This window comes from Balaenoptera borealis, assembly GCF_965194805.1.
Source record: "Balaenoptera borealis genome assembly, chromosome: 7".
In the NCBI taxonomy this organism is placed as follows: domain Eukaryota; kingdom Metazoa; phylum Chordata; class Mammalia; order Artiodactyla; family Balaenopteridae; genus Balaenoptera; species Balaenoptera borealis.
The window spans coordinates 68550328-68564644 of NC_138864.1; the positions used below are offsets into that span (position 1 = coordinate 68550328).

A 14317-nucleotide genomic window follows, 5' to 3' on the forward strand; every position below is an offset into this window, starting at 1 on the left:
CTTTGTATTCCTTGGTTTATGGCCCCTTCCTCTATCTTCAAAGCCAGTGGTTTACATCTCTCTCCGCCTCTGTTTTGCTGTTTCAATCACCAGACCTTCTTCTCTTCTGCCAGCTAAGTCTCTCTCTGCCTCTCTTTTGTAAGACTATTTGCGACTGCACTTAGGACCCACCCAGATAGTTCAAGATAATCTCCCCACCCAAGATCCTTAACTTAATCACGTCTGCCAAAACCTTTTCTCCCCTAAGTAAGATAACATTCACAGGTTTCAGGTATTAGGCCCTGCATAGCTTTGGTGGCCATTATTCAGCCTATCTCAGTATTAAATCAGCACACTGCTGCTTCTGGGTCACTTCTTGTGTGTTAATGAAGGGATATATGGAAAAGAGAAGAGTAATTTGAAAGCATATACCATTTCCTGGAATCCTTTCATTCAGCAAACTTGAACACTGGGCCAGGAGGCCGGGAAGCAGGAGGCTCCCTGTCCTGCAGCTGTGGTAGCAGCTGTGGCCGCACAGGCCAGCATTCCCACCGTGCCTGCAGCCTCGCAGCCCGGCTGAAGCGGCCTGTGCAGTCAGCAGAAGCCTTCTTCAATGCGTCACTGTGGTTTTCTGACTCGTGGCCAACTCCTCACCTGCTTTGTTCAACTGTCTCCCGGGCTAGTGCCACAGGAGATACTAATAAAGTCGACCTGCTTATAAATAATGGGTTGGCCCAAAAGTTCGATCGGGTTTTCGGTACCATCTTACAGAAAGCCTGAGTGAACTTTTTGGCCAACCCAGTACCTCCTTTGGTTGACCCACATCAGGAAATCTCCGCTGGCACTTTTCCATGCATCTCTATTTTGTTATCTCTTTTCCACATGGATCCCAAATGCTCATCAGGAAATTTACCGAGGTACCCATGGGGGTTTGTGAGGCTCAACAAGACAGAGATTAGGATGCATGGTCTCTAGGCAACTTCTACCAAAGAGATGGCCCGCCTCCACATCCACTGTCTCTAGCTCAGGGCGATATGCAGGGCCCTGGAATTCGTACCTCAGAGGGTGGGAAGATAAATAAGATGATGTGCTTCAGTTTGGGGAGTTTAAGATAAGCAGGGCAGAAAGGATGCGAGCATCCAAACCTGTTCTGAGACAGGCTACAGGAGAGGAGTGGGTAGATCTGGGGGAATTACTCTTGACTCGGGGGGAGGGCGAGTCAGGGAAGACTCCTCGGATGTGTTTGGTGGGCTGGGACTTGCCCACAGATGGGATGAACGTGTTCCGGGAGCACAGATAAGGTCAGAACACAAAGAGAATCCCAAGCCTGGAAGACTGTGAGGTGAGTGAAAGAGGGAAAGCCAGGAAGAAAGGCAGATGTGGCGAAGGAGAGTTTCTGTATTTGATAGTTTTGGTTCCGAAATGGCCAGAAGGAGGAAAGGTCTAGAGAGCAGATATAATGTTACGCCTGGAGCTTAGAGACCGGGGTAAGACTGGGGATTAGAGAATTGGGGGTTATCCCCAGAGAGTCACCATGGATGTGGACAGGAATAAGGGTCAAAGGCAAACATCTACCTTGAGGGCACAGAGAGCACCATGAGAGACACTGGAGTTCTAAAACACAAACCGACAATGACACAAACAAACCACGAGAAACTCAGGCGGGAAACTAGAAGGTTGCACCATGCAGATGGCCAGCAAAGGGAGCACCCGGAGTCCCCTCTCTCTAGCCGAGGAACTGCCATAAAGCCGACCTTGTCATTTTGTATTTATCATTTGTGGTCAAGTGTATTCAAATGCCATGCAAGATATGCATGAAGTTTGGCAGGTTTTACAGAAGGCTATTTAGGCAGGAGGGCAGGATAAGTCAATTTATGCAACTGAATCCAGCTGATAAAACCCCTCGAAGCTATGATGCTCTTTGCACTGTGACCTATCAATGTATTTAATCCTAGATTTTATGCTAAGAACCATTTTATTACTGGAAAACGGGACTAGATTCTGTGAGTGGGATAGAAAATCCGAACAGCGAGCACACGTGTCCATGAAACAAAGAGTCCCGTGAAGTGGCTTGGCTTTTGCTGAAATTATTTGCAAATATTCATGTTGCTACTTGTTCAATTACTTTATCATCTGCTGGTAGTTATAAACAGAAAAATGGAAATAGGGACTAAAAGTTTAAGAAAAATGACTAGGGGAAAATACGGCCCAATTGAGCACATTTGGCTATGACTGTTGTGAGCTGAACTAGGCCAGTATGGACATTCACAATTTGTCAGATTCTTCTCAGTGACTTTCGGTAGTCTCTGAAGATTAGAAGTCAGCAGGAGTGACCTGTCTTCTACTAGACAAACTTCCTGTTAGTTGCCATGCTTCAATTAAAGCAAGTTTCAGACAGAATTCTACCCTATGTTCAGCTACTTATTAACAAGTAGGCACAAAAACATGTACTGAAAACTGGGTCCAAATTCCATTCTGTCTCTTTAAGTACTTTAACAAGTACTTTGCCTAAAATGGTCACTCTGAGGCAACGACAACAATGTTCTTATGATGGGACCGACTAACCTCTTAATCAGATCAGGTGACAGGATTCTTCATTATGGGATGTGGGTAAGAGACACCTGTTCTGAACAAGTTCTAGAATTTAGGGTACTCTACCAGAAGCATTCATGGGGGTGTGGGCCCACCTGGCTATTATACCCAATTTACGAAAGAGGAAAGGGCCTGTACAACACTTCCAGCTACCACACGTCTTGATCACCCCTTTTTTTCCCCCAGGGATAAACTGTTTCTATCATCCTTGTGGAGCAAATTCAGATAGCAAGAGTCGAGTCACCTGTCTTTGAAGTGTAGACTACTGATTACAGTATTTCAAGTGTTAACTCAGCACCCCTAGAGTGTAAATTAACTTGCACATACACACATTCATGGTACTGTTTAAACTGAAGTACATTAAGGTAAATTACAAAAAAAAATTATAATAATTAACTTTCTTTTTGCACGAATATGGAAAAAGTCACTGTGGTAAGCTGAATAATGGCCCCTAAAAATGTTCACGCCCTAATCCTTAGAATTTGTGAATATTACCTTACATGGCAGAAGGAAGGTTGCAGATGTGATTAAGTTAGGTATTTTGAGATGGGAAGATTATCCTGGATTATTTGTAGGCCCTACATTTAATCATGCGTGTCCTTATAAGGGGGAGACAGAGGGAGAAGAGACTGTGGAAGAGGCGATGTGATGATGGAATCAGAGGTGATGAAGGGAAGGAAGATGGAGGAAGAGACCACCAGCTAAAGAACACAGGTGACCCCTGGAAGCTGAGGAAATCAGGGGAAACAGCTGCTCCCCTCACAGTGTCCAGGGGAAACCAGCCTTACCAACACCTTGACTTTAGCCTAGTGAAACTGATCTGGACTTCTAACTTCCAGAACTGTCTGAGAACAAATTTATGTTGTTTTAAGCCACTCAATTTGTGGTCATTCATTATAGGGGCAATAGGAAATGAATGTAGTCATCAATATTAATGTTAGTAGCATCTTGGTCCAGCTCATGGAAATTTCCATGGGAGCTGTTTTGAAAACCCTTGCCATACATGGCTGACAGTTCTTGGGTTATTAAAAAAGACTCTGGGCTTCCCTGGTGGCGCAGTGGTTGAGAATCTGCCTGCCAATGCAGGGGACACGGCTTCGAGCCCTGGTCTGGGAAGATCCCACATGCCGCGGAGCAACTAGGCCCGTGAGCCACAATTACTGAGCCTGCGCGTCTGGAGCCTGTGCTCCGCAACAAGAGAGGCCGCGATAATGAGAGGCCCGCGCACCGCGATGAAGAGTGGCCCCACTTGCCGCAACAGAAACGAAGACCCAACGCAGCCATAAATTAATTAATTAATTAATTTAAAAAAAATTAAAATTAAAAAAAAAAAGACTCTGCTCTGAGGGCCATAGAGAGAGGACCTTTAGTGTCCAAAGGTCCGGGCCCCAGGATTCATTCCTGCAGGCTTTAGTCTGTTTCCTTCCCTCAGCTGCCATGGGTCATCATCTGTGCCCTAAAGGCTTGCTTCACTTCCCCTAGCTGTTTTGATTTTTGTCCCATGGGGGCTTCGGGCCTTCCCCTGGGGGGCTGCTTCCTCCCTCCCCTAGGTCTGCCCCACTAGGGAAACTCTGGGACTTGCCCTGTCCCCAGTCTCTCTCTTGAGCACTGGTGAGGTCCCAGAAGAGACTGGGTGGGTGGGTATGAATTTGCCTTGTGCCTGGAGCTCCCAGGAGTTTTGTCTTCTCCAACTAGCCCACACTCAGCAATTTGTTAAGAATTTTAGCTGAATTCTTCTTATTAGCTTCATCTGTCATCTCCAGCAGGTAAGCGCCCACGTCCCGTCTCTCCTTGGAGGAGCCTGTGTTTCCTTAGATTTTGTGTAAGCTGGTGGCGCTGCAACCACAGCTCTATGGTAGATTCAAGGAAAGTTGCGGTTTCATAGATGAGTCAGCAACTTTGGTGAGGTTTTAAGAATAAAAGCAGCCTAGTTTTCTACATCCTAAGAAGAAGCCAGACATCCATTTTATATTTTTTGGCTCATCTATGAATTGGATTTTTTTCCTTATAGCACCTTACTCAGAAAACATTTGGAAAGAAACACTGTTGTTTCCTGACATACCGGTAATATGCACGCCACACACATCTATTAAAATATTCAGGTAGTTGTGCATTATCCTTAGAACTCTCTCTCCCAGAGAATAAGTAATCATCTGCAAAATTAAAATGATCACAACTTTAGCAGAAAAGATCTAAGACTGAGATATAGTGGTTAAGAAGCTGGGTTTGAAATGTGGACTTAATTATATATCTTCAGATAGACAGGTTCTTTTGTGCAGTGGCTTCTGACCCATCCTGAAATCACTGCCTATCATTTTCCTGAGACTTGTAAGGAAAAAAAATCTGATTGGATAGTATTCACCTCTGCCAAGCCAAGGCATGGACTTACTTGCTAAAGGCTTTCAGCCAGATAGGCGACTCTGAACGTTTAAGAAGCCTTCAAGTATTTTGAAGGGAAACTGGTGATTAAAAAGAAAAAAAAAAGCCTTTATTATAGGGAAACCCAGCTGCCTGGAATAAGTACAATGTTAACAATTATATATAAAAGTCTATATTATGAAGTAATGCAGAATAAATTCCTGAACATGGAGCTGATTCTAACATGATAATTGGCTATTCTGAGGCTTTCCCCCCGCAGGGCATGGCAATGAAGCCACAGTAGCTTTTAACTTCGCAAGAAAATTGCGTCATTTCTCAAAAGCAGCTAGTCAGTCATAAACATTTATTGAACATGCTCTAGATTAGCTGCTGTGGGAATCTAAAAGGTTGTAAAATAAATAATTATTCTGAATAATTGTCAGAAAGGTATCAAGTTCTTTCTGAACCCACTTTTTCTAAATATATAATCCCCAGTGATAATTCACCATCACGCCATAGTCCCAGCCCCTTTGTTTTCCACACTATTCTGTCCTTTGGGGTTGGAACAAAGCCAGCTACAGATTTCTCCCAAGAACCTTTAATCTCCCCTACACCTGGCTAGGAACCCTCCTGACCCCGCAACTCAGGTACCCGTGCTCTCAAGCATAGCCTTGACAACCCAAAACCACCTTTCAACCAGGGACCTGGTTGAATGAAGATGTCCTTATTCCCCTCCACAAAAAATCTGAGATAGCTAATTTATGCCGAAGTGTCATTTACTGATACATCTTTCTTCAGAGGATATCTTCCTTGTAATTTTTGTTTTTAATTTTCTTTTTAATGAGAACAGAGAATGGCAGCATCTCAGGCAGGAATCTTCCCAATGTCCTTCATCTCACTCTGTGGGCTGGCCACCTAATCTGTATGACAGGCTAGTCTGTATGTAGACAGACCCTTCTATCTTTCATATTCAAGATGAGGCTGCAGATCACTCTTGGTAGAGCATGTTTTCCAGTAAGTGTAATGAGGTTGGGCTGTGTTATCCATATATTCCCACCTATTCCTCTTCATTACGCCTGTGTTGGCAGTGTAATCTTTAGAAACAGATTTTTCTCCTCTACTTTGTCCTGCTTGAATCTCCAGCTTGGAATCAGAGTGTTGCTTTACTGTTTGGGGCTTACTTAACTGGCGCTAATCCCTATCCAAGTTTCTGGGGCTCCAGGTTTCCTGGGGACTATTCTATAAAGTGAATAAAGCAGACCAATGATCCCGGCCTGTCTCCTCTAACCAACTAAGCACCTAAGGGGCACTCCTTCTTCAGGGGAGAGTCTCCTTGGATAGACCTGAGACATCTGTGCACATCACTGCATAAATACTCACTACGAGCCCTCTATGCTAGACCGTTGTGTTTGGCTCAAGTGTTAACAGGGTGAAAAAGACATTCAGTAAATGAGTTCTCTGCAATCTGACCACAGTAAAGAACTTGCTATGAGACCTCTAGAGTTGAAATGAGGAGGCAAAACTATACCCCCCTACCTGCTGTCCATTTAGAAATACTACATGACAGAGATGAAAAGGGCTTCTGAGTTTAGCCAAGCCAGCTCGGCTAGGGGATAGGGATGGACGCAGGAAGAACTGAGCACTTCATTTACCAACAAGAGAATCTCCACTTACATTCATTTTATTTGGTACTCTACTGTATAAGATTTGTTTCAATGAAAGAGTTCTCTCCTAGGGATGTGTGCAAAGATATATGCAAGACTATTTGCTGAAGCATTATTTGTAATAGGGAAACACTGGAAACAATCTAAATGCCCATCACTAGGATAATGTAGTCTAGTTATTTAATGGAATGCTGTAGAGCAGAGAACATTAACAAACTAGAACTACATATATGTACACAGATAAATTTCAAATAGATAGTGTTGAGATTTAAAATACAAATTAGATGCATAAATGTATCATTTGAAGTTTAAATATAAAAAAAATATTGTGCATTGTTTTAGAATATACACATGTGTAGTTAAAGCATAAAAACGTAGATAAGAGTGTTGCATATCAGTTTCAGAGAGAGGTTTCCTCTCTCCTTCAGGGAAGGGGATTAGGTACATTGGGGATTTCAATGGTATCTGTACTATTTAATTTTTTAATATGGTGTTATATCAGTGTTTGTCTTTTTCCATATAAAATTTTGTGCCTGAAATATTTCACTATAACACTTTTAAAAAGAAAGGGTTCTGTTTTTAAAAAGCTTGAAAGCCAATGAGCTACGACAAGGGGCTCAGGAATGCTGATATTTGAAGTTACAATGGTCTCCAAGCAACCCTCTGTGGCCCCTTTCAGGAGCGACCTTCTAAAGCCCATCCTGCCTTCTGGAGCCTTGGCTCTCGAGCCTTCGCAAGCCTATGGCAAAATGCATATTATACCCTTACCTCCATCTTTGATTCTCATTAAGTTGGTCTGAGGTTTTTATTGAGCATACCAGTGATTCTAGTGGGCACGGTCAGGATACCTTTGAGAAAGATGCTAAAGGTAAGCAAATCAAATCCCGGGAGCCCATGGTCCTTCAAACCTTCGCCACAGACTCATTGCTAATAATGATCTAAAGTAGGGGTTGAGGGCTTCCCTGGTGGCGCAGTGGTTGAGAGTCTGCCTGCCAATGCAGGGGACATGGGTTCGAGCCCTGGTCTGGGAAGATCCCACATGCCGCGGAGCGGCTGGGCCCGTGAGCCACAGTCACTGAGCCTGCGCATCTGTAGCCTGTGCTCCGCAACAGGAGAGGCCGCGATGGTGAGGGGCCCGCGCACGGCGATGAAGAGTGGCCCCCACTTGCCACAACTAGAGAGAGCCCTCGCACAGAAACGAAGACCCAACACAGCCAAAATAAATAAATAAATAAATTTATATTTAAAGTAGGGGTTGCTGATCTAAGCATCATCAGTGCTATGACTTTTGTATACTTGTTAGTGATTATTCCTGTTTCATGTTCGACATCATGAAAACCTTTTAAACCTGTGTGGTTTTGAAGATGGGGGTACAGGAACAGCAGATAATGTTAAGATATGATGGGGAAAGTTAAAAACAAGTACTGAAAGGAAAAGATTTTTATTTTCCAAATTTAGGAGGTATTGAATTTAGATAAATGGATTTACGTTGCTACAAATGATCAGGTATGGAGCAAACAGTGTACGGTGAATTATATAAACACTCCTTGGCATTAACTGGGGAGAGATGCTGTTAAATCCCCTTGTACTCCATTATTAAGATAATACATGCTTTCAACATATCAAAAATATAGAAAATGTAAAGATTATAAAAATTACCAGTAATATCACGACTGAAATATCAGTAACAGCTGCTTGTTACTTGTGAACCAGTTGATGTCAAGTTCACAGTTTGAAATTGGCAAAGGCAGAAGTATTTACACTACAGAAACAGACAAATGCTATAAACCAACTCCCTCACTTCTACCCCAGATAAGTAGTTAAATTTTTACTAGCAAAGTATTGAGCCCATCTGACGTATATGTGTATTTCCCCCCAAATTTAGATAATGCTATAACGCAGTTTTGAAAGTGCAAATGTATATCAGACCGAAAGTATATTCTGAGAAATACCTTGGGAAATTAACAGAAGCATCCCTTCCACATATTGAGTGGAGGGGGAGCAAGGACCTCAAGGCTTCCCAGGGCCAAAGGGCATGACAGGCCATGGCCTCCCTGGCAGGAAGGTAAGTATTTCAGGACCTAAGAGAAATGCTTAGGTTTAGGATCTCAATAGTTTAACTTGAACCCTGGAAGAGCTCTCATGCACTTGACACTCTTCTCCTTACAAAGCTCAGAGGAAAAACTCCATTTCAGAGTGAATCCTTATGCATTTCTTTTCCTAACTACAAACATGTTCACTTTATGAAATCTCATTTTCTTCAAACTCAAAAGCCAGCTGATAAGGAATAAATCCTTACAACGTACCATGAAGAAGACACCAGATAACTCAGGTGTTAACCTGTATAACAGTTGAAGTTCCTAAAGACAGTGAGCTAATCGGATGGCATCTCATGGTCTCCTCACCTTGAGGTCCCGAGTTGATCATGAATTAGATTATGGTTCCTGGGGGAATGTAAATAAAATGCCCCCCATTTTTTTCATATAGTATATTCATATCAACAAGAACCACAGGTCTTCAAGAGGTACCACAGTTGCAAAGAAATAAAACTTTAGGGTTCTTCTTATTTGGCATTAATATTCACATTCTAAGCTTATCTTTTCATTGTATTATAAAGGGAGACCATGGAGAACGGGGCAATGTGGGAAAGAAAGGGGATAAAGGGGAAATTGGAGATCCCGGACCCCAAGGAAAACAGGCAGGAAGTGATTTTTAACATCTTATGGTAATTGTACACAGTAACTGCTTCCAACCTACATTGACTCTTACTCTTCTTCCACTAAGTAGGGGTTACAAGGACCAAGAGGAGACGGAGGACTGACAGTGAGTATCAATCCTGGAAGGTAATTGAGGGGTTTGTGCTCACAAAATGATTGCATTTGTGTTTTAGCTTTAGAAGTGACTTCTTTTGACACAGAATTAGTGCTGACATAGATGCAGGAGGTAATTGAACCCGAATGTGAGGGAGACATCACACCCAGCGCCCTTATCCAGCCTTGTGGTAGAGATATAATTGCCCACCCCCTGGTAGAAAGGTTAACAAGGAGGTGAACTGTTTAAAAGAAGCCAAATGAGCAAGGGACTTTTTATTGTACATGAGCCTTCACATGTCAGCACAGGGGCTCTTTTTTTCCTGAACTAGTTCCTTTAAGAAGTGCTCTGAGGAGAACAGCAATCACAAAATCGGGATTACTTTTATGTACTGATTCACTTATTCAACAAATATTTGTGATGATGTACAAACTTTCCCTGTTCTTCTCTCTTTTGTTCTCTTTTGTTTGCACCACTACAAACAAAAAGCTGACACCTGAAAGTCCCACAGGATGGGAAAGTTCTAGAATTTCTATAGCAAAATCTACTTCTTTCTTTCTAACTTTGAGACACTACATCTCCTGGAGTTGAGGAGAAATAGGGACCGTCTCTTCCCCCCCCTCCTTTTTTTTAAATTGGGGTATAGTTGTCTTACAATGTTGTGTTAGTTTCTACTGTACAGCGAAGTGAATCAGCCATATGTATACATATATCCCCTCTTTTTTGGATTTTCTTCCCATTTAGGTCACCACAGAGCACTAAGTAGGCTTTTTCCCTTTTTGATTCTTTGGTGGGTCATGGTCTGGGGATGTTGACCTTATGTATAGTACCAGGAAAACCCAGGGGTGGGAGTTCAGGTGATGAAGGCGAGAGCTGGACATGTGACAAACAGAACTGTGCATGGTTTTAGGGCCCATCTGCCTTTTTCTCTTTGTTGTTCCCCACCAGAAGTCAGACCCTCCCCAGATGCCTACGGAAGATGAAGTAGCTATATATGCAGCAATTTCTCCCTAAAAGTAGCAGAGGAGGGTGTATGTAAAATGCCCAGAGGAATGTTTCCCATAGGTTTATACCCTCCCTCCTGTCCCAACATGGAGAGGGCAACTGGTTTCCTTCATCCATGCAGTTGTTCATTCACTTCACCAACGTTTATTGGGCACCTACCCTGGGTCAGGGTCTGAGACAGGCACTGGGGGAATAGTTGAGAGTAAGAGACTATGTCTCTGGACTCAAGGAGCTCACAGCCTAACGGGAGAGAAAGACAAGCAAAGGATGTTCACCTATGGTTTGATAAATGCTGTGATAGAAGTGATATGTGGGTCCAGAGCAGACAAAATCAGGTATGGTTTGATGCAAATTCTCTTTTCCTTCACTCTTCCCTTTTTGTAGCATTTAGAAAGCCAAGGTCAGCATTAAATGAGATTCTAATATGCGACAGGCTCCTTCATATCAATACCGCCCTGACCCAGTACTGCAGGGTGCCTGGGGGGCCCATGTAAAGCACGGCCCCCACTCTGGACCCCTGGACTTCTAGTCCTTCTCCAGTTACACCCCTTCCCCCAGGTGAGGAGCGACCACCCTGAGCGCACGCCCCCCTCTGTACTGCGCTCTGGATACACAGGATCTCAGAATTGCCCCAAATGGCCCCAAGTTTGGAAGCTGACAGCACTGGCCTGTATGCGCGAGGTGGCCAAGGGGCAGGCATCTGGGGGGATTTGACAGAGTTTGCATTCACCTCATAAGTGCTGGCTAAGGCCCGGTACAGCACAGGGCCGGTGGGGAGAGGGTGCAGGGAGAAGGGGACGGGCTATAAGCCGCAGCACCCTCTTGCCCAGAACCCACATGAATCTGCATGACAGCCCATGAGGTAGGTAGTAGTGTCTTCCCTCCAGATGAAGGCACGCCAAGTCACGCAGAAAGCTTGAACGATACGCCCCAAGACACCTCAATAACAAGTAACAGAGCCCTTAGAGCCAAAGTTGGCTTGTCTGATGCCAAATCCCGGCTGCTCCCCCATGAAGGCTGTTCTTGGAAGGCATCTTTCCTCTCCCCACCCCCATTCTCTCCCTGATCAAATATATTCCCAAACGCTCTCAGTGGCAGATTCAGTCCAGAATAACAAAGTCCTCTTTTAAGAGGCAAATACCATTGATGGAGTTCAAGTTTTTAATCATTCACACCAAATTGCTTCAAACAGACTGTTTCTCCGTGTATCCCTTAAATGTCAGTGTTTCCCAGTGTCTGCCCTCAGTCTTTTCTTCCCAGTCTTCAAACCCTCAGGGAGGGACAGCTATCAAAGTCAGGGGGATGTACAGTTCAAAAAGGCTAATTTAATATTAAAGTTGTATGGAGAATGAAAAAATATTTTTATATTATAAATATAGAAAAGGATATGTTTGACAAAAGGGGGTAGGGAGGGGTTAAAAAAGGCAGAGAAGCTCTGCTCCACGCAATCTCGTCTGCCATCCCTGTTTCAACAGCCAACTGTACACTGGCATTTCTTAAATCTGCCTCCAGCTTGAACCCCTCTCCTGAGCGCCAGACCTCACATCCTACTGCCTACTGGACATCACCAGCTGGGTGTCCCACAGGTGCCTCAAACCCAGCCAGAATCAAGCTGAACCAGTGATCTTCATTAGCTTCAACCTGCCCCTGTTCCCTCCCTCTCTATCTCAAAGAGCGGCACCGTTATCATTTGCCTCCTAGATTCCTTTCCCTCATCCTTCCTTCCAATTACTCACCAACCCCCTTCATCTCCTTTTGAAATGTCCCTCCAGGTCATTCCTTCCCATCCATCAATACCACCACGGCTTTCTAGTGTTATCTTCTTTGCCTGAACTATATAGGAACCTCAGACCCCTCCACTGGCTGCCACAATCACCTTTCTTCTCTGCTACGGACCATGTCTCTTCTCAGTGCTCAGGATACGTCCACACTCCTTAGCATGACACAAAGGCTTTCTAAAGTCCATCTGTCTTTCACATTTCCTGTCATTCTTTCAGTCACATTCCCTGAGTCACAAGTTTAATCAAGTACTCCAGTGCACTGAACTTTGTGTGTTCCATCCCCTGCCTGGAAAGCTCTTCCTCCTCCTCTCCCCACCCCACCCTGGTCAGAGTCTGCCTAACCTCCCTGGACCACGGGCCCACAACCACTCTCCCACCCCTGGTATTCCCGGCAGACCAGCGTGGTTCTTTAGCTCCAAGTCAATAGAATAGTACTTATAAAAGTATTTATTTATTTGCCTACTTCTTACTAGACTCATGTAAACATGAGTCCTTTGAGGGGTATAAACTTGATGCCTTCATCATTGGCACTGAGTAGCCAATGTGGTCATTCAGCAATTTTAATGGAAAGGGTGAAACTATTCCAGTGACTTAAAAGCAAAGAATACAAGGAAAAGATATATATATATATATATATATATATATATATACACACACACACACACACACACACACACATATATATATATGACTACTTAAAGCATATTAGACCTGGTTATGCCATAAAAGCACAGTGAAAAGAATTAAAATGCAACCTTGATATATAAATTGCTCTTACAAGTCAAGAAAAGACAAACATTCTAATAGAAAAAAACGGACAAAGGACAAAGGCTGTGCATAAGAGAATACAACTTGGAAACATACATATAAAATTCAGCCTCACAAATAGTAAGTGTAATTTAAAACAATGAGATATTTTGCTCTATCAAGTGGCAAAGATTATATAATAATAATAATAACCAGTGTTGTGTCTCTAAAACAAAACGGGTTTTCTTATATACTGCTGTTACAGGCATCAGTTACTACAACTTTTCTGGAGGATTGTAAGGCAGTCTGCATCAAGAACCTTAAAATGGCCATGCATCTGACTTCAGTAATCAAGTTTTTCAGAATACTTAATAATATGGGAAATTAATTACTACATAATGTTAAGTGAAAAACTATAATCATAAAACTTAGTGTAAAGTATTTTCTCCACTTGTAAAAAATTAAACACAAGTATATTAAATACATAACATTTCCCCTTCCTAGATAACAAGATAAATATATTAATAGACATTTCCCCTTTCCAGACATACTCTAGTTTCAGATTTATTAAATGTCTCTCTAAATGTGGAAAAGCATGACAAAGCCTAAAAAAAAAAAAAGATAACTGTTGACTCCTTCATTTCCTATAATTTTTAAAATCTCACATTGGGAATTCCTTTTGTATAGCCACTTGTAATCATTGGCTTTTACTCAATTTACAGAAAAAAAAATTAAATTAAAATGCCCTGAATATTCTCTGTACATGCTTCTGTTAAGCCATGTTACCGTCTATGTCACCTTCACCTCACTTCTGTCATTATAGGTTTTCTCCTTTAAAACTTTACTTTTGCAGCTGTTACATTGTATCTTCTTAGAACAGGTCCACTGCTCTTTCCAGTTGAGATTTTCTGGGCTTCTGCTTCTCTCATCTGTTAAGTTAATCATCCCTGTCAGCTTCATGTCTTTGGCAGATGTAGAATCCTGACTTCTCCAGTCTCATCCCATGGCATTTGTAAACATGCCATGCAGGGCAGGATGTTGGCAGATTGATTCCTAGTACCCAGCTCATCTCAGGCCCTTCTGATGGAGCTGGTGAGCAGCGGGGCCTGGAAGGAGCATCCAGGAACCCAGGGAGGTTTCATGGAAGAGCCCAAGTGAGAGTATTAGGAAACTGGAGAGAAGACTTGCAAATTTGGGGATTGGTACAGAAAAAAAGGAGGAAATACAGCATTGGATGAGATCTCTTTTGGCCCTGGTGCTCGTCCTGGTTTGTCAGCACATGTGGGTTAAACCATGTAACTGAAAGCATGCATTGCCCACACCATTATTGTCCTCAGAATCTGCAGGGGATTGGTTCCCAGACACGCCCACCACGCCCAA

The 14317-nt window shown here is 43.1% G+C and overlaps 1 protein-coding gene across 1 annotated transcript in view; it reads left to right on the plus strand.

Annotated features, from left to right (window-relative positions):
* Positions 1-14317, plus strand: part of COL28A1 (collagen type XXVIII alpha 1 chain) — a 167618-nt gene that overhangs the window by 132895 nt on the left and 20406 nt on the right. Inside the window, 3 exon segments of the mRNA XM_082400425.1 lie at positions 8590-8658; positions 9211-9291; positions 9381-9416. Of these exon segments, the coding sequence (XP_082256551.1) occupies positions 8590-8658; positions 9211-9291; positions 9381-9416 (186 nt within the window).